The 25880-nt window shown below is 37.9% G+C and overlaps 1 protein-coding gene across 1 annotated transcript; it reads left to right on the top strand.

Annotated features, from left to right (window-relative positions):
* Positions 1 to 132: 132 nt before the first annotated feature.
* On the top strand, positions 133 to 25418 carry LOC111344058 (uncharacterized). The gene is made up of 17 exons (XM_088740209.1): positions 133 to 664; positions 818 to 896; positions 3290 to 3774; positions 4565 to 4707; positions 5184 to 5252; positions 5623 to 6366; positions 6557 to 6697; positions 7194 to 7335; positions 9065 to 9193; positions 16374 to 16501; positions 16691 to 16813; positions 17114 to 17252; positions 18492 to 18842; positions 19218 to 19340; positions 20148 to 20234; positions 21122 to 21228; positions 24710 to 25418. Exons 1-17 carry the CDS (start codon positions 148 to 150, stop codon positions 24908 to 24910), a joined length of 3708 nt encoding a protein of 1235 aa, XP_088596335.1. The 5' UTR covers positions 133 to 147; the 3' UTR covers positions 24911 to 25418.
* The last annotated feature ends 462 nt before the right edge of the window (positions 25419 to 25880 follow it).

Below are 25880 nucleotides of genomic sequence, written 5' to 3'. Positions count from 1 at the left end.
ATCAAACGTACTTTTTTGAAGACTTCAAAGGGTACGTTAAACTTGTCGTGAGGTCAAGGGATTCCCCCCTTCATGGGACGGCGTTCGTGGTCACATGATCAAAATAGCTTGAGCTTCTTTAGAGCTAATTTTTCAACCATTTTCAACATGGACGCCTTGCAAGGTGGACGTGTGAACTCAACTGCGGCAAAGAACGTTGTGCGTTTCATTCTAAAGGCCTTACTCTGCATTTACCAGAATCCGCAAGTCTTTGGTTATCATTCTTTGTGTATTCTGGTGTACGCTGCAATCCATGGGTTTATTCTTTATCTCGTTCAGAGAGGAAGTATCACAGAGAGGAATGCTGCGGAAAATACTGCATCTACCTCGTCAGATTCTCTCGTTTGTTGCACTAAAAACTCTTCTACGCCGAACGTAAGCGAAAGTAAAAGTGAAGCACTAAAATCTTCTAAAGGAAAGGATGATTCGACGTGGGAAAATGACCTAGGGAAGCCGGCCGATCACAGCTCGCCTGTTTTGAATCCGGATTCCAGCGACATCCGAAACAGATTGTCCATGCTTCGAATGAAGGATATCATATCAATCCTAGGAGACTGTAGAGCTGAAAGTGTGGATATTGGTGCCTCAGGGAAGAGTGACTTGGATGGCTTTTTCAAGGGATTGGGTTAGTTAGTTAGCTGTATTTGTTTAAATTTCAGTCTTCTTGCCATGTAATCGAATTTGGAATTATCCGGTCTGATCTCATTCAATACTGAATTGTTATTCGTGCTCAGTAATTTAAGTCCACGTCTCTGATCGTCCTTCTCGTCCCTTGTAGACTTCCCTCCACACCGGGATACTCGAGAACGAGGGAATTCTCTGAAGAAAGGAATTCGAGTGGATTTGGCCGACACAGAGTAAGCAGGCTGGCGATTTAGTTTCAGTTTTAAAGCTTGTCTCTTGAGACCTTCGAATATTGTTTTGTTCGTATACATAATTTCTTTACTCTTTGAAGAATTGTTTTTTAAGAGACGTTACGCAACTGCGATTGCTAAAATGCAAGGTATCCTTGAGAGAAATGTTTGCTTCGGGGATTTTTTTAGCCCGGTAATTTTCCCCCACGATTTTTCTTAAAACAAATATGAACGTTCTTCAAAATGGCTGGTATTTTGGTGGTCTAATATTATGTCTCTAATTTTCTAGGGAAATATATTTCTGCTGCAATTTCCTAATTAGAAATAGTTTAGCAAATCACTTTTAACAAGGAAAGAAAATGTATTAAATTTCCGGTATGATCTTTTTCCGTGAGTCCTTCCTGTAAGCCACTATTGTCGTGACACAAATTTTCAAAATTTCAGATTTTTACACAGTTTTATTGATCTACTACAGACTGCAACGGTGTTTATTTTCTGATGGTCGTTAAGCACATGAAAAACATGCAACATCCATTTTGTCTGAGGTTTGGGATGGAGTTTTGATGCTTCATGATATCACAGAAATTCATTACATTCAGCTCTTCAAGCTAAATGTTTTTCTGATCTATCGTTTGTCAGATTTAAATGATAAGAAATGGTTACCAGAACTATAAGATTATTTGCTAGGCAGAAAACAAAATTTGGTACAAATGGAAAAGAAAACTCTCTGCGATACCATATGATATACTATAACCTTGACCAAAGCTCAGGTCTTGGTGATAAGAAAATAATGTGGCAATCATCTTTTTGAGTTTATAGTACATCTTATGACTTAATACTTGCATGACCAAGGAGAAAGAGGGAGATTTTTTTTTATATGAAAATGGCAGACAAGTATATTTATTATAATTATCCTATCTAAATGAGTATTTTTCACCTTGATTTTTAGAACGTAAACACTAAATATTCATAATAACCTCATTAGAATGTTTTATAATGAATAAATTTAATGAATTTCATCTAATAATTCATCAAGTAATTCAAATCAATTTAAGGAAAAAAATTCTAATGAGAAAAAATTGTGAGAAAAATTGATTATTAAATATTAATTATTAAATATTAATTATTAATTATTCTTAATAACCAATATCTCAATAGCAATTCTCCTTACTTTCTGTCATGCAATTCTTTTGATGTTACTACAGAGAATATGGTTTTGGATCAACCAATAATCCCCTGATTCAGGGGTTTCATTAATGTTTTCAGCAGGAGGGCAACTGGTTTTCACAGTCAGGCAGAACTTTTTAAATTGAACTTCTTTAAAAGATAAACATTCCTCCAGATCATCAAACCAGGTGGGCAAAACTGTCCTCACAATCAGTGAATTTGCCTGGTGCTCAGCCCTTAATGAAACTCCTCAGGGCTTGAAATTAACTTTTTTGTTTGGGAGCCAGCTGGCGACTAATGGAAAAATTTTGGTTGCCAAATTGTAAATTTTGGTCCCCAACTTATTTTATCTATAACTTACACAAAAACATGATTTTTACCTTACTTTGCATGCAAGAAAAGTCACAATTGAGGAGCGAAACAATTGAAAACAACATGATTAACACTTACAGGGATGTAGATAATAGCTGGAACCCAGGAAAATTACCTAACTGGGAACGTGATATTTTGGCTGTAAAGCACTACTTCTTTCTCCAAATTGTTCAACTGATTTGTATCTGCCGCCATTTTCGCGGTAAATGAACAGCATATGGTGTTGAAAGGTGCTTGCGATCCCAGTTTCAGGAGAAGCCCCTGAAACAATATGGCGCGCCGTGAAGGCGGTATCGATGCGTTGAAATACATTCAATTTTTTCGATTATCTTGTAATATTCACAAATCATTTTAGTGGGGATGGAAAGTTGAGTTGTATACTAGCTACCATGCCTGATTGATTTCCTAGTATAAAGATTTAATAGCAAAAGTTGTGTCGTGGTTTCTTTAGTTATTGGACAAAACACGAGTCGCCAGCTGGTGACCAGTTCTGAAATGTTAGTAGCCAGAGCTCAATTTTTGGTCGCATTGGCGATCAGTGAGTGGCAATTTCAAGCCCTGCTCCTGCTGATTGACATTTTTCTTTATTCTTTTCACTTGTCTGCTTGATACTATGTTGATATTCTAGGGATAAATTATGTCTTGGTTACTCATGGGAGTTAAAGGGTTCAAATTAAATCTAAATACAGGTCAGAACACTGTGACTTTTTCAAAAGTTAAGTCCTTAACAATATCATCCTCTTGCCGTGGCAACCAAAGCCCTCACGGCTTGGAGTGCTGAATAACTTCTGAATTTGAATTTGTAAGTGCATGAGATAGTAACTGTATTTTTTTTTGTTTTTTGTTGACAATGGTAGCATCAACTTGCATGTGCCATTTACTAGAAAAGCACCTAAAGTCCCTGAAGAGCATGACTGGGTTGGTATAGAGGAAGAGAGTCTAACTGTTGCAGCGAAAACATCTCTATGTGATCATGGTGCACTGACAAGAGAACCCTCAGATACGGGTTCCGCTCAGAAAGGAACCAGTAATCCAAATAAGAAAGGTCAGACCTCTCCAGATGGAGGAGCACCCTCCCCAGGGGTTGTAAAGGTTCAGAGTGGAAGCATCAGCTACTCTAGCAGCAGTAGCAGTAGTGGAGGAGATGATGGAGATGGCGATGATAACAGGAAGCAGACTGGTCGCATTGGTGGCTGTCAAGGTTGTGGTGAGAGTGATGTGGACACTGAGGACGAAAGTGAACATGTGCCCAAAGAGCAAGAACCCCAAGATGATGTGGATAATAATGATGATGATGATTGTTGTGGCAGTGAAGATAATTGCAGTGAATCTCAAAAAAATGGTAGGCAATTGTTTTGCATTTCTGGGTGATTTTGATATCAGGTCTGTCAAGAAGTTTGAAAGTAGAAGACAAGACTAGTAAGAAATAGTGGGGGGGGGGGGGGGCCAGGTTATTATGGATACCTTGTTGTTTCACCAGATTACTTCCAAGTCTAGGAACTGGGTCTATTCAGTTTAAATACCCTAGGTATTGAGGAAGGTTGACAAAGCCTCAAGCTAATTCTGATTGTAGAATTGATTCATATATCTTAACTCTTTTGTGGTAAACTATGCATTCAATTCTATAAAAAACTGGGGAATGGCCACAGTATGAATCTCTGTGACGGTATTTCAAAAATGATGTGCTTTGTCATCAGCATTCAGGGTAAAAAAATAAGTTGATTAAAATAAGCTATAAATGGGGGACTAGCTGGCAGTTTTGGCTGGCAAACTGCTCTGACTGACAGTTATGGAAACCCCCTCTAAGTGAAGGCTCGAATTGTCATGATAAAGTTCATCATCCAGACATCCCTTCTTTTTATGTATTTTTGAAATGGCTTTGCCATAAGTAGAGTTATTATAGAATTTGCCTTTCCTTGATCACCCTAACCCTTACTGTTTGAATGAAGTTATAGAATGAGATGATTCTTTCTTTCTTATAAATTTTTTTGGCAAAGAATAATTTATACTCTAGCTGATGTATTAATACTGAAAATAATTATGATCAACTACTATTATTCACAAAAAGCACTTGGCTCCATTTTGGAGCACTGTCATTTACCACAAGAATTGTATGTTAAACTTTGTTTCAGATGAAAGTCAGAGAAATAGTGCACAGTCTGATCCACAATCATCAAGTAGCTACAGCACAGTGCCTGGTGGAAGTGGTGAATCAGCCTCCCAGAGAAACAGGAATAGTTCATGTTATGAGAGTGCCAAGAAAGCTGCCCAACCAGTTAGTTAGAGCTCTTATGATGTTGGCCATATTATTGATAGTTCATCCTTGTTATTGAAGTCAAACTCTATTAAAATTTACTGACACAAAATACATTTAGAGAACATCTCAGTTGGTTTTTGTTTGGACTAAAACAAGACAAGGCTCTCAGCTCAACTTTTCTCAAAGTTGCCATTTGGTGACCTTAAATGATCTTGATTTTGGATATTAATTCACTTGACTGTTTAAGGCAATTTAGGAACTAAGGAGAAAGAGGGAGTGTTGTATAGAAGATGGAGCATGAGTGATATTTGATGAAAATATTTACCTCTCTTTGACTTCAGACCATAAATACTATTAAGTTATGTACACCAATGTTCCCACCCTGTTAGGAATTACACATATTTATAAACCTAGATCCACTGGTCAAAAAATCATGAGAGGTCTTTGGACCAGCCCAACTTTCATTTTTAATAAACTTCTGTATTTAATCTTAGGGTCTGCAGATTGATGTTACTACAGCCAAGATGGAAGCTCAAGCAAATATTATACCCAGTGAATCACAGGTATCTTGAATTTATTTAGAATGTCTTTGAAACCCAATGGAAAAATATCTTTAGTTAGTTTTCTTTTTTTTAAATATGTGGTCCCCAAAAGTACTTTTAGCCCCCATCAAAGGGGAATTAAGAATTAAAGAGGGCATACATATATGTGGGGGTAGGTTAGGAGATGTACAGAATAATGAAGTGCAGGGTGTGTTATTACAGAAATTGAGAAAAAATTGACACTATTTTACAGCTGGTTGAGCTTAATGTAATAAATGTTTTCTGTTGTTTGATGTTTACAGCTTTCATGACATTGAATTGGATTTATGTGGTTAATTTATTTCAAGTATTAAATTATTAATTTTACTCTTTTCAATTCAACTCTTCTCAGGTAGAAACTGAGGGAATCTCTGAAAGTGAATCAGATAAAGATCTGCAGAAGGCATTTATGTGTCGCCAAAACTTGAATTCTGATAGAGAGTGGCAGAAATGTACTGATGCCTTCTGTCAGTTAATCCAATGGTTGCTTAAACACTCTGAAAACTGCAGAATGCGGGTGTTGGGTGGATGTAAAGACTGCATCTGTTTCAAAGATATCCTGTTGAATCATGTTTTAAAGTGCACTCTTCCTTTAGGACAATGTGTAATTGCAAGGTGTGATTACATTAGGAAATACATGCATACCAATAAAACCCCCCTTCCTGGAAACAGGAAGTGGACATGGGCACTTGATCAATTGTTCTTCAGATCCATACCCCCTACAACACCCACAGCTGAAGCCAAAGAAGAGTTCTTAAGTGCTTATGAGGACGGATTAGCACAGGCACACACCCAAGCAGACAAAGTGCATGATACACATAAAGACATCGTAGTTGCTGATGAAAGCTCAGCCTCTTATGGTGAACTCATGGGAGGTGCAGATGGGTGGAGTCAGTACCATGTGGACCGGCCACCTGATGCCCGAGTTACCAGAGGCCCAGTTATCCAGGAGTCTGTCGAGCTGGAGTGCAAAGAGTATTCACCAAGTTCACCATTAAGTGCAGCTGATGTGTCAGTGAAAAGTACTTGTAAAAGCCAGATCGTGGGGAATGTTGTGTTGGAGGAAGAATGGGAGGTCATTTGGCCTTTAAACCAGGTTTGCTAATAAATCTTGTTTCACATGTCCTGATTGTATTTCAGCTCTCATTTTAGTTTTGTCAGGGGTCTCTCTGTTCTCAGTCTGTCATCTGTCTTAGAAGGCTGTCCAATTGGAACAGTCAGGGCTGGTATCTCCCTGGCTTAGATTTAGGTTCTCATAACAAACTGTGATTATCTGCTCTCTTTAGGAGAGGCTGGGTGTTCATGAAAATGGCTCTTATATTGAGAATATCCATTGGCAAGTCATTCATCCAATTGGAGGGGGCTCTTGTGGCCGTTGTTACCTTTGCCGTGATGTGTTCAAACAATCGCTAATTGCGATAAAAAAGGTAGGTAATCTTTTCAAGTAATTCAAATTGTATGCGCTATAAGTTAACAAGTCAGTTTATTTATCATTTGTTTAAAACTATAACAGTTACAGTTAAAAAATTTTGTGGAGGTGATTGGTTATCAGCTTCCAAATTTTCAGTTTTCAATACTTATAGGGATAGTGTTTGTTTCATGCTTTTAATTGGGTATAGGAATAGGACAGTTGATGCATCGATCACCCTTATGTCATCTTGTGACTGAATGTCATCCAATATTGTCCATAAGCCTGCACAGGATTAACAAATTGGGCTCTTGCTTCGCAGTTTGTCAATTTGATAACAGACCAAATTGGACTCCACTTAGACACTCTTATTGCGATTACAAATCTTTCAATAATTATGGTTACTCATTCATTTATTTTAAGGCTTTGTTCTCAAACATTTGTAATGAATTTTAAATAATCAATTTTGATTATATGATGATTTGTTTAGTATGTGTTATTCTTTTGGCATGTAGATTCCCATCAACAAGTTTGAAAGCAATGAAATTCAAATTTGGGGAGGGCTGTCTGGACGTCACGCAAACATTTTGGAATTGTATGGTGCCATTAAATGTTCAAGAAGTGGCACAGTGATTATATTCATGGAGTATATGAGTGGTATGAACAATTCTTTTTCATATTTTGTGTATGTTTATCTTTGATTGTGTGGTTCCAGAAAATATCCATAACCCCCATGGAAGACTTTTTGATTTGCACCCCCACACCCCAGGATTTTCCATTGCAGGGGGTCTTTGATGACCCCCCTCCCCCCAGGAATTTCGAGAATTTTAATTGGGGACTTCTTACCTCCCTCAAAAATTCAAAGTGGTTTTTGTACTAATAAAAAGAGAAAGTGAATACTAAGTTGGTTACGTAAATGGGGTACAACTTTATTACAACACTGAAAACATTAAGGTTAACTTTAATAAAAATATAATGCTTTTTTTCGCTTATACTTTTAGCTTCTTTGCCATCATTTTGGAAAATCATATCCATGTTGTTTTTATGTAAGATTATAAGCTTAAACATCTGGGTTGCAAAATTTAAACTGATTTAAAACGTCGACAGTTCCGCGTATGTTTTCGTGCTAACTCCAATGAGAATGTTTCACTCACTTAAACAACTTTGCAAATGATAGTAAATAAAACAGAAACTTACAAGGTTCCTTTGACTACACATTTTGTCACTTTCTTCAGGTTGATTCTTATTTAAAAGACCGAAAACTTCGCTAGCATACACGTTAACTCAGTAGCTAGGTAACCAGGCCTTCTGAAGGTCGAGCAAGAAATGGGAACGAAAGTACTCCAACAACCCTCACTGAATTTGACTCCGTTCCTAGCTTTGGGAGGTTGTAGCGCTAGCTAACTCAAAGGAAAACAGAAACCTTAAAGCTTATAATGTTAACTTTATCTCGATGGCCAGGAGAACTGACTTTTGTTTCAAAACAACGTACGTGAGAACATGTTTTTGCGCTTCAGATTGATCGTATGTTGCTTTCAATGTTTTGTACGTGGTTCGTCACCCTTTGGAAAAGTAGTTTCCCATGAAACCCCCCTACCCCTTGGAAAGTACTGCCCTTGAACCCCTCCCCCCCCCTCAGAATTTTCAATGATCTTCCATGGGGGGTGGTATGGATATTTTCTGGAACCACGCATTAGAAGTCTATGTTTCCTGATTTCAGTGTGTTCATTGGTAATGATAAGTTTGAAAGCCGGTGAGGAAGGTTAGGACACATACTAGGCTGACCATTGAAACAAACTTCAATTTTCTGATGGAAATTTGTGGCCCTCATTCAAAATTTGTGGTCTGGGAGGTGGGCTTCCCTTGTAAATTGTGCACCAGACACTCGAGCTCCTTAATGGTCAGACTCTCGGGCAAAAGATTTAACTCTGGTTACGGCATTTGTGTTCTTTTCTTGGGTAATGCAACTACTATAACAAAAATATTCCTCCTTAGAAAAGTTCATTAAGGATTGTAAATGAGTACAAGTTTGAAAACTGTTAACTGAAGGAAACTTGTAAATTGCTGGGTTGGAGAAGGAGTTGTAGCAGTACTCCTGGCACTCAAAACATCTGCTTTATAGAGACTTGTTACAGTGGTCAATTTACTGCAGCTACATTATCAATTCAGTCGATAAAACCAAAGTATCTTGTAATACCCCCCACCCACTCACCCCAACCTATGCATCACCACAGTTTCTTTTGAAACTCACTCCTCTATTTTCTTGCTCTGTACTTGTTCTATACCATAGTACAGTCATAAGTTCTTCTAACATTTCCTTGTATTGATTTTCTATGTTGCATTTGCAACAATATAGTTGAGTGATTCTGTATCTTATTCCTTTTAGGTGGCTCTGTTGAAGAGTATGCTGGAGAAATGAATTGTAATGAGATCTGGGCACTCCATATCCTTGGAAAAGTGCTCTCTGGAGTAGAATTCATGCACTCACTAGGAATACTACATCGTGACATAAAGGGTCAGTGTATGCGTATTCTTGGAGCTACATCATGTTTGTTATCTGTAATGTGTTGATCTTCTTTCTGCTTAATTGTTTTTTTTATTTCTTTTGTGATATTGTGATTGGCATCTTTGAAGTTTCTATCTATTTAATAGTTTAACTCCCAAGATCTGATTGTTCATTCTCCTCTTTAACTGTTACACACTTCCTTTTAAAGTGCCCCTGAGACAAAAACTGTCCATTTTTTTTTTGGCCTAAATTGTTTACATAATGTTGAATGGGGATTGCTATAATGCGAGCCTGCGAGCCTGAACCTTTTATGACGAGCCAGAGCCATTTTTTGCAAGCCATGGGAAAATAACATCCAAATCTGGACATAATGCCTTTTTATGGCCATGGTCCCAGGTGTTCCTTGTTTAAACTGGGGAATGATGAGAGTGCGACAACTTGTCTCATCATGTGCTTGCTCAGCCTCAGGTTGTAAATAACACAATTTTCGAAATGTTGTTTTGGGAAGGTCGGACAGCAAAGATTCCTGTCTTATACGCTGTTCTCACATACAAACACACACACCGTTCGTGGTAGACCCACACCAAACGATGTTGAACGTTTTTGCTTAAACCACGAAAATACTGGCAAAACTGTGACAGCCGATTAACAACAAACTATGAAGCTGAGACAAACACCTCGCTCAAAGGTGGCCCTAACAACAGCGAATTGGATAGGGATACTGACAGACGCAACATGAATAGTAATACGTATGATGCACGATCCTTGGCAATAGATAGCACTATTTATGCAATAGCGAAAATCAGACCTGAAAAAAATCATGCCTGTACAGGATTCGAACCACTGACCTCTGTGATGCTAGTGCAGCGCTCTACCAATTGAGCTGACAAGCCAACTGGAAGCAGGCCGTTAAGTTGATTTGTAATAAACCCATGATGATAAAATCAGATACAATGATTGTATGAAGTTCGTATATTTTGAACTGCGGTATTAAATACGTATGATGCACGATCCTTTGCAGTAGATAGCGCTATTTATGCAATAGCGAAAATCAGACCTGAAAAAAATCAGGCCTGTACGGGATCCGAACCTCTGACCTCTGCGATACTAGTGCAGCGCTCTACAAATTGAGCTAACAAGCCAACTGGGAGCAGGCTGTTAAGTTGATTCGTAATAAACCCGTGATGATAAAATCAGATACAATGAATGTATGAAGTTCATGTAATTATTTTGAACTGCGGTATTAAATACGTATGATGCACAATCCTTGGCAGTAGATAGCGCTATTTATGCAATAGCAAAAATCAGACCTGAAAAAAATCAGGCCTGTACGGGATTCGAACCACTGACCTCTGCGATACTAGTGCAGCGCTCTACCAATTAAACTAACAAGCCAACTGGGAACAGGCCATTAAGTTGATTCGTAATAAACCTGTGATGATAAAATCAGATACAATGAATATATGAAGTTCATATATTTTGAACTGCGGTATCAAATACGTATGTTGCACAATCCTTGGCAGTAGATAGTGCTATTTATGCAATAGCGAAAATCAGACCTGAAAAAAAAATCAGGCCTTTACGGGATTCAAACCACTGACCTCTAGGATACTAGTGCAGCGCTCTACCACTTGAGCTAACAAGCCAACTGGAAGCAGGCCGTTGAGTTGATTCGTAATAAACCTGTGATGTTAAAATCAGATACAATGAATATATGAAGTTCATATATTTTTTTTGCGAAGGATCGTGCATCATACATATTTAATACCGCAGTTCAAAATATATGAACTTCATATATTCATTGTATCTGATTTTATCATCACCGGTTTATTACGAATCAACTTAACAGCCTGCTCCCAGTTGGCTTGTTAGCTCAATAGGTAGAGCGCTGCACTACTATCGCAGAGGTCAGTGGTTCGAATCCCGTACAGGCCTGATTTTTTTCAGGTCTGATTTTTGCTATTGCATAAATAGCGCTATCTACTGTGAAGGATCGTGCATCATACGTATTTAATACCCCAGTTCAAAATATATGTACTTCATATATTCATTGTATATGTCTGAATAGTAATGTTAAATATCTAAGCTTAGCTCTTCCGTTAAATGTACCTGTTTCTGTAATTGGTTTCTATCGGGTTCAATACTTGTAAAGTAGGATTTGATATTTCGTACATAATCACTATTATTATTGTGCAAGTGATCGTGAAAGTTGGTTTGCTCTTTGCATGGAGTTAAGAGTGCTTAGTAGAAGACTCGAATACTCTTGATGACTGTGATCTACTACAAAAATTTTCCAATATGACCAATGTACATGAACATAATGATGTTACAGTGTCATTAAAGGTAAAAATTCAGATCTCGTGATTGTAGTCGTGTTTTGTGTGAATGCTATGGCTTTGTAGTTTCAAATAAATTTTACGTGCGGTGAATTCCCAAGTAAGGCGCTCGCTACGAAGCCCGATTGAACGCTCCTCGTGTGTCTAGTTTTAGATTTTTTTAGATTTTCACCTTCAAATGCTTTCTGGAGAGGAGCCAAAGACTGTTAGAATAAAATGAAGAGAGAAAATGGAAAGATAAAGAACAAACACTAGTGGCTCACAAGAAGAGGCTCGAGGCTCGCAAAAAATGGCTCCGGCCCGCAGGCTCACACATTAGTTACTCTCATGTTGAATTGTGTCAATGTAAGACCCTTTTTGCCATTAAAAACTCAAAAAAAACCTTTGATGACCAACTTTTACCGCTTCAAAGTCGTCCAAAAATTGTCTGCCATTTCTGAAATCATGTTCCAGCCGAGCCCGCAATTGTACAGCAGAAAACATCATCATGACGTCAAAGGCTCAATAAACTTATGCTTTGCTTTGTCACAACTCTCTTTGTTCACTGCACAAAGAATCACACATATTACTTTTTTGAGAACTGTTTCGTTGTCAGTTGTGCCATGTCGACTTTGACTGACGATGAATTGTCCCAGAAAATCATGTGAAGCTTCTGTGGATAGTTTTGCGCCAAGAAACGATGAATTTTTGCCATGCGAATAAAGATAAACACAGAACAGCACGGACTCCCCATGTGGCTTTTGTGCTTGCATCACTTTATCGGCTTTGAACTGTATTTTTGCTTGTTGCAAGGGATTTTCCTTTTTTGTTAGAAATGTTCAGGTGATTAGTAAATTAGTTTTCGGCAATCGCTGATTGTGTATCCGAAGGCAGATATTGGGAGTTTGTGAAGCCATTTCCAAGCCATCAATGTGTTTGCCCCAATGCATTTGGTCAGTGATTTCATTAACCCTTTCCTACATGTTTTTTACTATTGGTGCTTTGAGAGGTTTAAAGTGAACTCTGTTGTCCAGTTGCACTTTGGCCTCTTTTGTTTTTTCTGTCTTATTCATGATGACTATTGTTGTGTTGCTTCGGTGAGTTTTAAAGCAGAGTTTGTTTCAACTCTTTTAGAGCCATGACCTCATTGCGTTACAAAGTATTTTTTGGCTTAGATGCAGTCTGCAAGCATTATGACAATTTTCCAAGTTGCTCTGAAGGGAGATAAAAGACTGAACTGGTGGCATTCAGTTTGATATGAAACAGAAGTGGTTGTTTGCTTTGTCCGTGAAAGGTGTAAGTAAAGTCTGTTTACGAGCCTAGTGGCCCATTAGGCCGGTGCTTAACTCCAGTTTCTGTTACATGAAGCAACTAGGAATATTTCTACTCCCCCTGGATGGGATGCTAGTCCATCGCAGGGTTACCCCCAGCATTAAATTGCCGGTACCCATTTATACACCTGGGTGAAGAGAGGCACTGTGAGAGTAAAGTGTCTTGCCTAAGAACACAACACAATGTCCCTGCCGGGGCTTGAACCCGGACCACTTGATCTGGAGTCGAGCGCACTAACCATGAGGTGTAATGGAGGCGCATTTGTCTTGCGGATAAATCTCGCAAAAGTTGCCCTGATTTTACATTCGTTTGTAACAGGTTTTGGGATGAATTTGAGACCCTTTGATAGCACGCTGACTTGGCTGTCAGATGGTTGATAGTTTGAGAAGTTTTTTAAGAAATTTCCATTTTCTCATTTTTTGCAAGCCTACATTTTAAAGTGTTTCTACACTCTGTGTCTTAGGCTGTTTGTTTTGCTTTCACTGATATTAAAGCCAGCCTTTTTTAGAGTCAGAGCACACAATTATATTTTTCATCTCTTTTGTATAAAAGTGAGCTCTTTGAGGTCAGAAATGTCAATCCTCAATTCGGCTATTTTATCATTCTTATTTACAATGTTCACCGAGTACTTTCCTTTGTGTAAGGTATTCTGCCAGAGAGTTGTTAAAGGTGGATATTGATCAGCTCATATGTAAACGTGACAAAACCCGTGGAGGTTCGTAGACCTCGCTTTCATCGAGATCGCACCGAGGACAGTTTTTCTTGTCCCTTCTCTTGAATGGTAGGCACTGAACCCGACAGAATTCTTGACCTAGATCCTTCAAAGTACACAGATCTCTCGAAACAGTCTTCCGAAAGGTGTTTGGAGTAGATCACAAATATTTCAGTAGGATTGAAGTTTACTCAGCGAGTTCGCACAAATCACATCCGTTTTTCCCGCTCTGACCTATTTGCAGGGCTCCAATGCAGAGAACTGCAGCGTGGTCTACACAATTACTTCAGCTTTGAATTATGCATCAGTGCCTCATCATATTTTAGTTTTTGTAAGATTAGAGTAAAGCACTCTGTTATGTTTGCTTGACATTTTGCCATGTGAGATTTTTGTGTTGAGCCTTTGACATCACTTCCTCTGAGTCCTGCGATCAACTTCTGGAACATGATCAAATAATGGCGGACGCGAAATCGTAAATTTAACAGCCCGAAATAAGATATTTCTGGTGTTTGGTCTGGACTGAAGTTTGGCAGCGTTGGCGAAGGAGACACACTGAACATGAAAATGAAGAAAAATGATGTACGAAAATTTGGATCTCAGGGGCACTTTAACCTATTGATGTCTAGTGTGCCCGTAAGCACCCATGTGGACCCACACCCTTTCTATGCCTTGTGACGTCATCATTTTTAACCCTGGAGCACGACTTTGAGCACATACTTGAAAAGGTTGAAAATATCTTACAAACGATATCAGAATGAGCGCAATTGAGTTGAGGAGATTGGAGAAATAGCCAAAAAACCATGTAACTTTGACCTGAAAATCTGCATGAAAATCTTGTTCCATTACCCACCTACCTTTCTGAGCATGTGGTTTGAAAGGAAACTCGTTATTTGCACTATTTCAAGAGGTTACTACAGATTATAAAAGTCAGAATATTTAAAAAACAGTAAATTACATCAATAATCAAAAGTAAAATGTGCAGTGACAAAAGTAGCATAGCTTTCGAGTCAGCCATTGTCATGTATAATTAACTGGTGTATCTTAACATTTAGACAAGACTTTACTTTAATTCTATATTTACACTAACCAAGGTATTTATACACAATTAGTATTATAAACAAAGAGAATAGAGAAGTGAGTAAATAAGTAAATAAATAAATAAAAATTTAATTAAGTTAAAAGAAGGAGAATTAATTTTTTTTTTTTTATATTGAATCAAAAGAACAAACACTAAGAACAAAGAAACTAAAGTAAACTAAACCAATGCATTCTAAGAAGTAGATTGCGAAGTTAGCAGATATAGCTTGAATTGTTTGGAGAAGCAAAAATAACAATTTTTTAGATGCAGTGGAATAGTCTCCCATATTTTTGATGCAATGAAAGTAAAAGTAGAAGCTCCATAATTGTTATGTATTAGAGGCCTACGGAAGTTAAGGTTAGAAACAAATCTAGTGTAATGGCTATGGAAGTCAGAAGCCAGAGGTAGAGTTCCAGAAAAAATTGCTGGGATGCCTGTTGGATTGTTAATATTTTTATGTGCAAAGAGTGCTACTTTTAGTTTGAAAATATTATCAATTGTTAGGACATTCAATAAATGATAATAAGGCGTAGCATTCTCTCTACTGTGTGCAAAAAAAATTGAACAAATGCATTTATTTTGCTCAGTTCTGATTTTATTTAGTCTAGTTTTGCAAGCACTTCCCCAACTAGTGATGAAAATAATGAGTAGTCTCCTAAAACACCTCTAAATCAAAATGAAGCCTACTAAATTTCCAGCAAGTGAGGAGAAACTTCAGGCAAGGGAAAGGGAAAAAAAGGGCAGGAGAAAGAGAGAAAAGTAAAAGTCATAAGTGAGGCATTACTTTTCAACCCATCTCGAAATTTTGCTTTCTGCATGTGTCCGAGATTTTCAGGCCGCCGTTTTGCATTTGGATCGAAAGGCCGTCGAGTGTACGAGCTGTCAATGCGTTTGTGGTAAGTTTGAGCTTTTAAAACCACAACAGTGACCCGAAATCTGCTCGACTAGCTTCAAAACACAGTTTTTCACAAAAGCTGCGGCTATTAATGGGTTCAGGGAGGTACGAGAGTTTGGTATTGGATCAAGAAAACATGCAATAAGTTTGAGTATTTTCATTACATGTACCTGTCTCCTGGATGATGTTTGATGATTAAAGGGAGACGTTACAGGTTAATCATTTGTGGGAGTTAAAGTGTTAAAGGAAACTCAGTTTGCTCATTCAAATAAATCAAAATATTGTGGCACAATTGTATAGTTGAATTCAGGGCTCTCACTAAGTGCTGGCCATGGGCTGTTTAACTGTTTGCTTTAATTTCGAAGTGGCCTATATAATGCATAGTTACACATTGTGAAGTCATCTGTAAGAAATTTCCAAGATTACATTTTCAAAAATGCTGATAAAAAGACTAACTTCAATTCTTTAAAGTCATTTTTACATGAAATAACAATTTGAAAGTAATTTTTCTAACTTCTTTTCACTGTTTTAGCACTATCAATCGTGTCACTTTTCATCTGTGAGAATGTGTAAAATGGCAGTCATATTCTAAGTCAGCAAACATATCTTGTCACAACATGTGTCCAGATCTATATTTAATTGAGCAGTTTATGCTTTTGTTATTCAAATTTTGGGCATCCACTTGATGCGAAAAAAGTTATTAATTTTCACTATGCTGGAGAGAACCCCGTGGATTCATTCAGCCAATTGTGTCAATTACCAGATTAAAGTCACTTGTATTTATTTTTTATCCTTTCATACAATTATGTCTATAATTTGTTTTTATGTCAGTTAATCTGTTGTATATCTGTCCACAGGTGGCAATGTTCTTTTGGATGCAACTGGCCATCAAGTGAAACTTGCTGACTTTGGAGCAAGTGTCAGATGTGACAGCTTTCTCAGAGACAACATTCCAAGAGGCACAGAGCCCTTCATGTCCCCAGAGGTAAATGTAGCTGTCATCTTAGTTGCACTAGTGTATTATAATTATGATTAAAGAGGTTGGTTATTTCTTTGGTCATCATTATTTTCCTCACATTCTTTTAGTCAGCAACATATTAATTTGAATTATGGCTGGTATCATGATTAATTGTTGTTCACAAATTGACACGTTTCTCTCATTTTATTCCTACAGGTCTGTCGAAGTGAATTCCACACTTTTAGTGCAGATATTTGGAGTTGTATGTGCCTTTTATACCAAATGCTGACAGGACGTCCACCTTGGATGGATTCTTGTCATGGTTCACTAATCTATAAGGTACATTTTACCATTTTTTCTTATTATGTTGGTACACATAAATACCTACCACCATTTTGATCCAAGTGGATGTAGGACAGGTATCACGTGAACCTCAGAATGACCCGGCTTACCATTTCTGCAGCTCAGTGGAAGGGCAGCTTAGCTCAGAATCAAATGGTCTAAGATTGGATTCTTTAAGGGATTCAGAATTTTTTTCTTTGTCCCCCACTTGTGACTTGACATAAACCTCTTCAGTTTCCATAGACATTGTAGGGTTTGTTGTTTAACTACCTTTGCAATATGTATTTTATTTCACAGATTGGCACAGCTACTGAACCACCCTGTTCTCCTCCCTGCAGTCCAGAGGTTGAGGACCTTTTCAGCCAAGGCTTCATTCTAATGCCATCTCGTCGTAAGACTGCAAGGGAGCTGTTGAGACACCCAGCAATAATGGCAGGTATTGTAGCCTTGGTTTTGTCCACATTGATGATTACAATGTAATTTAGTGCCCTAGTCTAATCAAGTGCTCTCTCAAATAATTATGATTTTATAATATTGCATTGATAATATTTAAGCCCTCCTACAGTAAGTCAGTTAAACACTTCAAGGCTGTGCTTTAAGAAAAAGTGTAGGGAGCCCACTGCTCAGGAACTTTGAAATACAAGGTGCCCAGCATATGCTTTTATATGAAAAAAACTAAAATTCTTAAGTTGCCCAAGAGTGAAAGTAAGGTGCCAGGGGCCACTGGGCTCTGTTAGACCACAGCCCTGTTCATAACCCCATAACTGCCAAGATCTGATTGTTAATTCTCAACTCTAGCTGCTACACATTTTCTTGTTGATTAGGTGAAGGAATTTGTAGTTAGATCAAGATAACTTCTACCTGATAAGTTTGAGTATTCTCATTACCTGTCTGCAGGATAATGTACAGATATTATAGGGAGAAGTTACATGTTGATTTTTGCTGAGAGTTGAACAGTTAATAAACCTGAAGAGTCCATCTTGAGAAAGATACATGACAGTATAGGTGCAAGTGTGCCATATTTTCTTACAAATTTTTATACTGCACAAGTTTTGAGTTGGGATGTAACTTGAAGGCAGAACTTGTCTACCCATTGTACATTGTACATTTAAAAATGGCTTTGTCAGTCGTGTGTGATAAGCAGCTAATCCAGTCCCAAAACCTGAGCTAGATTTGCTACTTTGCTTTTCAACCTGGTATATTGGTTCTCTTTACTTTCCAGTAAAACTGGTTAATTGGAATCCAGGGTTGGATTGTTTGAAATGGGGTGAACATTAATATAAGTCAACCTTGGCTCAAATTTCTCATCTAAAGGAGCATTGTACAGTCTATTCGTTTTCTTTGTTTATAGACTTTTGTTAGGGTTAGGGTTCATTGTTAAGGATGTTTTGTTTCCTTTGTTTTATGTCAGCTGTGGATATTGCACTGACAATGGCACGTATAAGAGCTGAGGTTTTGTTGGGGTTTATCTCAATATGACTCAAAACTGGTGGGAAAAATTTCAAAAGGAAAACTCCTTTTAAGAGCTGTAAAACTAAATTCAACCTTTACCCAGACCCCGGATAAGATAAACAGTGTTAAAACCTGGCCCAGGAATTTTGTTGTTATGAGACGAGATAGAATGTACATGTTTAGTATGTTTCCAAATAAAACATGCTATTTATGTTATTTTCAGCTCCAGATGCATCAGGTCTGCACCTTCCTTCTTGGGGGGACACAGAGGAATATTCGGATGGTGCTTGCAGCGTTACTTCCTCCTCAACTGGTGCATTGGAGTCCACTGCATCAGAAACTTCTGCTGACCAGCTGTTGTCTGATGGTCATGCCTCAGATCTGGAGGATGATGATGATGTAAACTACAGTGACTGTCATGATGATGGTAGTGACGATGATTCAGACAGTCATGGTGACACTCATTTGGAAGGTGCAGATGACTTTCACTTGGATGCCTTAATCTCACTCCCCCAGGGAGCTTGGCAAGGTGCAGGCCTGTCTGCTGAGGAACAGTTTCAATCTCTTCAAAGTGGTGAGGACTTTTTGAAGATAATTCATTGTTAGATTGCACTGTCGATCAAAATGTGCGGGGAATACCACAAGTCTTGCTCTAATCTGAATGTGGCATTTCAGGGGAAATGTGACAAAGTTTCTCTTGGTGCGGTGAGGGAGGGAGGCCAGTGGAAAATGTGCACATACCCTCCTCCCTTTACCTCAACCTTAACGAGAAATGATAGTGTCATTTGACATTGATACAAGAAAAGAACAATTAACAGACAGGACAGACAGGACAGACAAGATGAGATGTTCTCTCCTAAGAATCTTATCTATAGCTACTTATAGGTATGGTTAATAGAGAAGTCCCTCTAATTACTTGGAATTTGTTTGTGATCTTTTTGTTTACCAGATTTGGTGCTCAGTCTTTCTGCTGAGGATTTAGAAAGACATGTGCTGTCCAATGTCATTAATGGTGTGAGTGAGAATGATGTGAATCAGCTGAGAGATGACAATTTTGATGTCAGTCGATTCGGTTGGTATTTTTTTTTGTCTTATTTTCATTCCTAGTAGGGCTATAACAATTTAAGATTATGTTTTAGAGCTCTTCTTGGGGAGCATTAGCTATTGGTAATTCAATGATAAAGATTTTTTGAAAGGGATGATATAAAGTGTATTTTCTGAGTTAGGAAAGTTTCTTTGGACAAATGCTAATCTTTATAATGAGAATAGAGAAGGAAGTGTGCAGTGAGTGTAGTTAGGTGGAACCACTGATGGGTTTTAAAAAAACTTAGTTGTTTTGTCCAGGCTGCCTTAGTAGATAGGGATAGGGGGAAATATTTTTAATTTGTATTGGTAATCACATGATTTCGTGAGCAATTTAGAATAAATAAGCACGAGTAAATTTTTTCAGACTAACAAAATTGCATGGGCCCTACGGGCTCATGCAATTTGTGGTCTTTGAAAAAATTCACAAGTGCTTATTTATTCCAAATTGCACAAGAAAATCGTGTGATTAGGTATTAATAATATACACGAAAAAATACGAGGTAGCTTCTCACAACTACGCAGAAAACTGAGCGCGCGCATCACGTGCAAAAATAATTTATTCAAACCCTGCAAGTGACATTGACCTTGACATTGACCAATCATTCTGACCAATCAGAATGTCTGGTCTGTTTCTTTCTTTGCACTGAATTAACCCTCTTCTGCACTGAATTTGACTGAAAACTGCATTCATCTTAACCAATCAGAACTGAGAAATTTTTTCATGTATACTATTAGTTTATGAATAATTTGGAGGTCCAATTTCCAAGCAGTACCAATTAAATTTCTTTTCCAGGTTTAGATAACCTTGATATACAAAGTATCGACAATCTACCCTTGTCAAGTGCACTACCTGTCACAGATTGGTCATATTCCATCACAGGTAAACCTACCATCTTTGATCTTTGATTTTATTGATGGGCTCAAATTTTTAGATAAAAACTATTGCTATTGTCCTTCTGATGGACAATATAATAATTTGTATTTGCATTTTATGTCCTGTCTTAATGCCGTAACTCTGGAAGTGACTAACATGTTATTTCTCCTTAAAATGTCCATACATTATCTAGCAGACATGTAAGGAGAATACGAAAACTTAATCGGCAGAAGTTGTTATCTTGATCTAAAACCCAATTCTCTTAACTAACTTACAAGGGAATGTGTAGCAGCTAGAGGGGAGAATACACTATCCGATCATGGGATTTAAAAGGGTTAGTTTCTGCAGCTGTGTGGAATACCCCATGTGTTTGGTCCTGTGACAGAATTATTACATTGGGATCCTGGAGAGGACAGTTGTCTTGTAGTGTCTCAATATATCAGTGCAAAGATCCGTGGTTGTCAGATTGAATTCAATGTAGAAAGAGAAGCATTTCATACAAAAGTCTTAGTCACTTTATATTATGGTTCATATTTTGTTTCTATTTTGAGGTGACGACCTCACCAACTCTCTTAACATTTTTCTTATTTTAAATCGTGTATGAATAAAGTTAGCTTTTGTAGTTACTTTTCTCAACTTTGCGTCACGTCACAGGAATAGGTACGTGCCTTTTGTTTGAGATTTTCTTTGGCTTTTTGGCATATGTAGCTTCGCTCTGACTGGCTGTTCTGGTTCTCTGGTTTTTACAACACTTATTAGAAAAATACTGCAGAAAAACGAAGCTACATGTATTTTTATTTAGCTGATTTGTACTACAATTGTATATAAATTTTATACATTTACTCATTTTTTGCATGGCTAACTTGAGGAATTTAATGCCTATGATATTGTAGATCTCACAAAGATCAACATCAAAGATAGCATTGGAAACTTGCTTTTTACAATCCGTGAGAGGTCCACTACTGCTTATGGACGTCTTGCCGAAGACCTTCACGGCAATGTAAGGGTTTGAATCTGCTGTATCATGCTATTTACATCACTTTTAGTTAGTTCCTTTGTCAGGTACGTCCAGCACTGTTAATTCCCCTAAGGTAACCCTCTAAAAAACTTTCCACGGTGACCCAAGTTTACACTCCCCCACTCCTTCCCCAAAACCAACAAGAATTTTCTTCGTGACACGAGAGTGGTCAGACACGCAATATTCTTAATGGCAGGCAAGTGCAAAATGTGGATATGGTCATAATAGTTTGTTAAAGCCACAGAATGCGCTCTGAGGGCACAGTTCTGTCTGTAATTATTTTTGTTCAAGTCGCGCGTTTCTGCGGCGGCGCTTCCCGAGCAAAGAATAATTTGTCGCCTCAGTGCTCATTGTTTGAATTAAATATTGTTTGTCACCACCGACTGGTGGGTGTTAGGAGTAGTAGTAGTAGTAGCAGCAGCAGCAGCAGCAGCAGCAGCAGCAGCAGCAGCAGCAGCAGTAGCAGTAGCAGTAGCAGTAGCAGTAGCAGCAGTAGTTGCTGCTGCTGTTGTTGTTGTTGTTGTTGTTGTTGTTGTTGTTGTTGTTGTTGTTAGAAAAAACCAGGAAAGATTTATTACTCGACGTTTCGGGGTCATCGTGACTCCATTATCAAGAGACTAGTTTAAAAACATGCAAATAAGGAAAGGTACAAGAATAGCATAAATTAGACTGAACGGCTTAAACAAACACCTTGGCGCGGATGGAATCCGTTTGCACGTTCAGTGTTGGCTTACGCATGCGAATATACAACATTTCATTAACAAGGCAATCAAATTTGCCGTTACATTTCGTGATGACGTTGAATTGCTCGATCAAGCGTTCAGGCATTTCACTATTGTGCTGGAGGTGGTAGTGTTTGTAGATAGAAGATGATTTCCTTTTGTGCCCTTCTACGCGCTCGTGTAAGTGACCACGAGTGTAGCCCACATACCCTGCATCACACAGGTTACATTTAAATTCATAAACGATACATTGTTGGTTAACAATAGGGGGCTTAAATGTATCGTTTATGAATTTAAATGTAACCTGTGTGATGCAGGGTATGTGGGCTACACTCGTGGTCACTTACACGAGCGCGTAGAAGGGCACAAAAGGAAATCATCTTCTATCTACAAACACTACCACCTCCAGCACAATAGTGAAATGCCTGAACGCTTGATCGAGCAATTCAACGTCATCACGAAATGTAACGGCAAATTTGATTGCCTTGTTAATGAAATGTTGTATATTCGCATGCGTAAGCCAACACTGAACGTGCAAACGGATTCCATCCGCGCCAAGGTGTTTGTTTAAGCCGTTCAGTCTAATTTATGCTATTCTTGTACCTTTCCTTATTTGCATGTTTTTAAACTAGTCTCTTGATAATGGAGTCACGATGACCCCGAAACGTCGAGTAATAAATCTTTCCTGGTTTTTTCTATGCCTTTGCTTTAGCAAATCCCTGCTGATCAAGTGTTGTTGTTGTTGAACTTTATTAAAAATGTCAAGAGCCGTCTAGCTGGGGAAAAATCCCTTACTAATTTGGGGACACTAAAAAAGATTTGCTCACTACAGGCTCTTCTTGCATGTATTTATACCGGGCGCCAGTCCCTCCTTAATCAGTGAAAGGTTCCGGCAATTCTGCTTTTTTACAAAGAGATCAACTCTCCTAATCGAGAAGAGCAGAAAAATTAACTTTCTGCATTTATTTTTCATAGAACAACATGCAAAATTGTTACCTTTTTGTTAATGCTAGTCGATTAGGTGAAAAGTTAAAAAAAAGGTACCTTTTTTAAGCTTTCGAGTGGAAATATTTTAACGTCAATATAGTCCGCTTTTCATCCATTTCTCACTTTATTAAACAAAACTTTAAAGCGCTAAAAAGGGACCTTTTATTCAATTTGAAGCGATCTCTTCAAAAGCGCGAAAAAGGTACCTTTTTTGCGGTTTAGAAACGTTCTTATCAAAAGAGCAAAAAAGGTACCTTTTTTTGCGGTTGGAAGCGATGTTCTCATAAGTGCGAAAAAGGTACCTTTAAAAATAAACGGCGTTTTCAAACTATATCTGAAAGCCGTTTTAAATTCTACTGATTGACAGATGTCAACCGTTTAGCGCCATTTGTTTTACTTGAATTGACTGACCTACTAGTGAAGAGACAAATATGACGGAATATATGGAAAGCAATGTCACTTTAATAAGGAATCTCATGGAAGACAATAAAGAGTACAAACATGTCAGTAAAATTTTCACACAAAACCCTTTCCAGAAGTAACAAGGGGCTTTTCAGAAAGAAACGTGCGACTGTTTTTGTGCTAAATATGGGATAAAACGACTAAACGAATACGAAGTGGATTCCATCGTTCAGGATTGCGTGAACGAGGTAAGCTTGTTTATGTTTTTGCATTTTTTGTATCAGTTTGTTTGAATAGGGACGTTCCATTTATATTCCGTTCCCCTATGGATGAGTATCCTCGGCAGACAACTAGTAGGAATACGTTTTAAAAGGGACCGACAATGATGATGGGGTAGGAAAAGTTTCTTTTTCCGACATAAAAGCCAGGTGGTAGAAATCTGGTCATCCATAGGGTGAGATATGAATAAAAATGGAACGTCCCTATTCAAACAAACTGATACAAAAAATGCAAAAACATAAACAAGCTTACCTCGTTCACGCAATCCTGAACGATGGAATCTACTTTGTATTCGTTTAGTCGTTTTATGCCATATTTAGCACAAAACAATCGCACGTTTCTTTCTGAAAAGCCCCTTGTTACTTCTGGAAAGTTTTGTGTGAGAATTTTACTGAAATGTTCGTACGTTTTATTGTCTTCAATGAGATTCCTTATTAAAGTGACATTGCTTTCCATATATTCCGCCATATTTGTCTCTTGACTAGTGGGTCAGTCAATTCAAGCAAAACAAATGGTGCTAAACGGTTGACATCTGTCAATCAATAGAATTTAAAACGGCTTTCAAATATAGTTTGAAAACGCCGTTTAAAGGTACCTTATTCGCGCTTATGAGAACATCGCTTCCCACCGCAAAAAAGGTACCTTTTTTGCTCTTTTGATAGGAACGTTTCTAAACCGGAAAAAAGGTACCTTTCTCGCGCTTTTGAAGAGATCGCTTCAAATACAAAAAAAGTACCTTTTTCGCGCTCTAAAGTTTTGTTTCATAAAGTGAGAAATGGATGAAAAGCGGACAATATTGACGATAAAATATTTCCACTCGAAAGCTTAAAATACCCGCCTTTTTTTCTCTAAAAAGGTATCTTTTTTAACTTTTCACCTAATCGACTAGCATTAACACAAAAGGTAACAATTTTGCATGTTGTTCTATGAAAAATAAATGCAGAAAGTTAATTTTTCTGCTCTTTTCAATTAGGAGAGTTGATCTTTTTGTAAAAAAGCAGAACTGCCGGAACCTTTCACTGATTCTCCTTGACGTGATGTAATGATAACTATTCCATATTTTTATTCCGCAGATTGCGTCCTTGCTGAATTTGGACTCCTTTTCGTTAACTCGAGAAGATGGAACCCCATTGAACGTCCGCGCGGAGATTGGCCCTGAAGAGCAAACACTAAGGACTGTGCGTGCGCATGACAATGACCCCTGGCAGGAATGCCGCTGGAGAGTGGATGATCGCGGTCGTGTGGAGGAATTTTTTGATCTGACTAATAACTAACATGGGGATTTTTTGGCATGGGCATAACATGGGCATTTTTTTGCTTGACTTGTTCTCCTCTCGTTGTAGTGGCTGAAATAACTAATGTTCTGTAGGTTATTAAAAGTGTCTCTGAGATGAGGTTTTTTGGTGAAAAAAGTTACCAAAAGCCAAGTAGATTTCTTTGTTTCCATGTTAATTGTCAGTAATAGTCAAGTACAACATTTAGAACTAAACAGTATCTCTATAGTTTATTTGGGAGATAAGTAAGTCATTAGCGATCAATTTAAATTAAACTCTAGATATGTTTAACATAGAAGAGTAGAAATAGTGGTATAACATGAACTTGTCTAACAGGTTCTAAAACGTAGTTTTATATTTTAGTTAAGTAAATTGAGTATAACAGAACCAAAAGTAGTTTAGTACAATGCATACGGCTCAACAGTTGTGATGGTTTGGATTTCTGATGATTATTCTCACTACTTTTTGATAAAGTCTGTAGCCATCAATAAACACACTGTGATAGCTATTTGAGATTGTTTTGTGGCGATACCAATTTCTAATATAAACCCAGTTGCTTATTCCTTTTAGATGTGATAGTTTTAGGTTCTGGGGAATTTGTTCATTAGACCCATTAATCGAGAATTTGAAAAAGTAGATGCGTATTGTGAAGTGGCGGTCATGCATAGCGATGGGTCAAACCGTAAAAGAAAGGATGAAATTTCAACTTTATTTGAATTATTGAGCGCCACACGTAAGAGGTGGGAAGGAAGGACAAACCGAATAACTTGGGAGAAAAAAGAAATTAACTTATTGGTAAACTATTTATCTGCAGCACTTACTGAATTTGTGCTCTCCTTCTGGCCCCCGCTTTGTCGAAGGTATGCGACGAGAGAATTACAACTTTGCTTCACAAATCGCCCTAGCGCTATACAATTGATTATGAAATGTCAAAATAACTCCAAAATCGTCAATGGAGGGTATGGTCTTG

Source organism: Stylophora pistillata, chromosome 12 (genome assembly GCF_964205215.1).
Source record: "Stylophora pistillata chromosome 12, jaStyPist1.2, whole genome shotgun sequence".
Lineage (NCBI taxonomy): Eukaryota > Metazoa > Cnidaria > Anthozoa > Scleractinia > Pocilloporidae > Stylophora > Stylophora pistillata.
The sequence above is the reverse complement of the archived record's forward strand: the minus strand, read 5'-3'. Positions and strand labels throughout refer to the sequence as shown.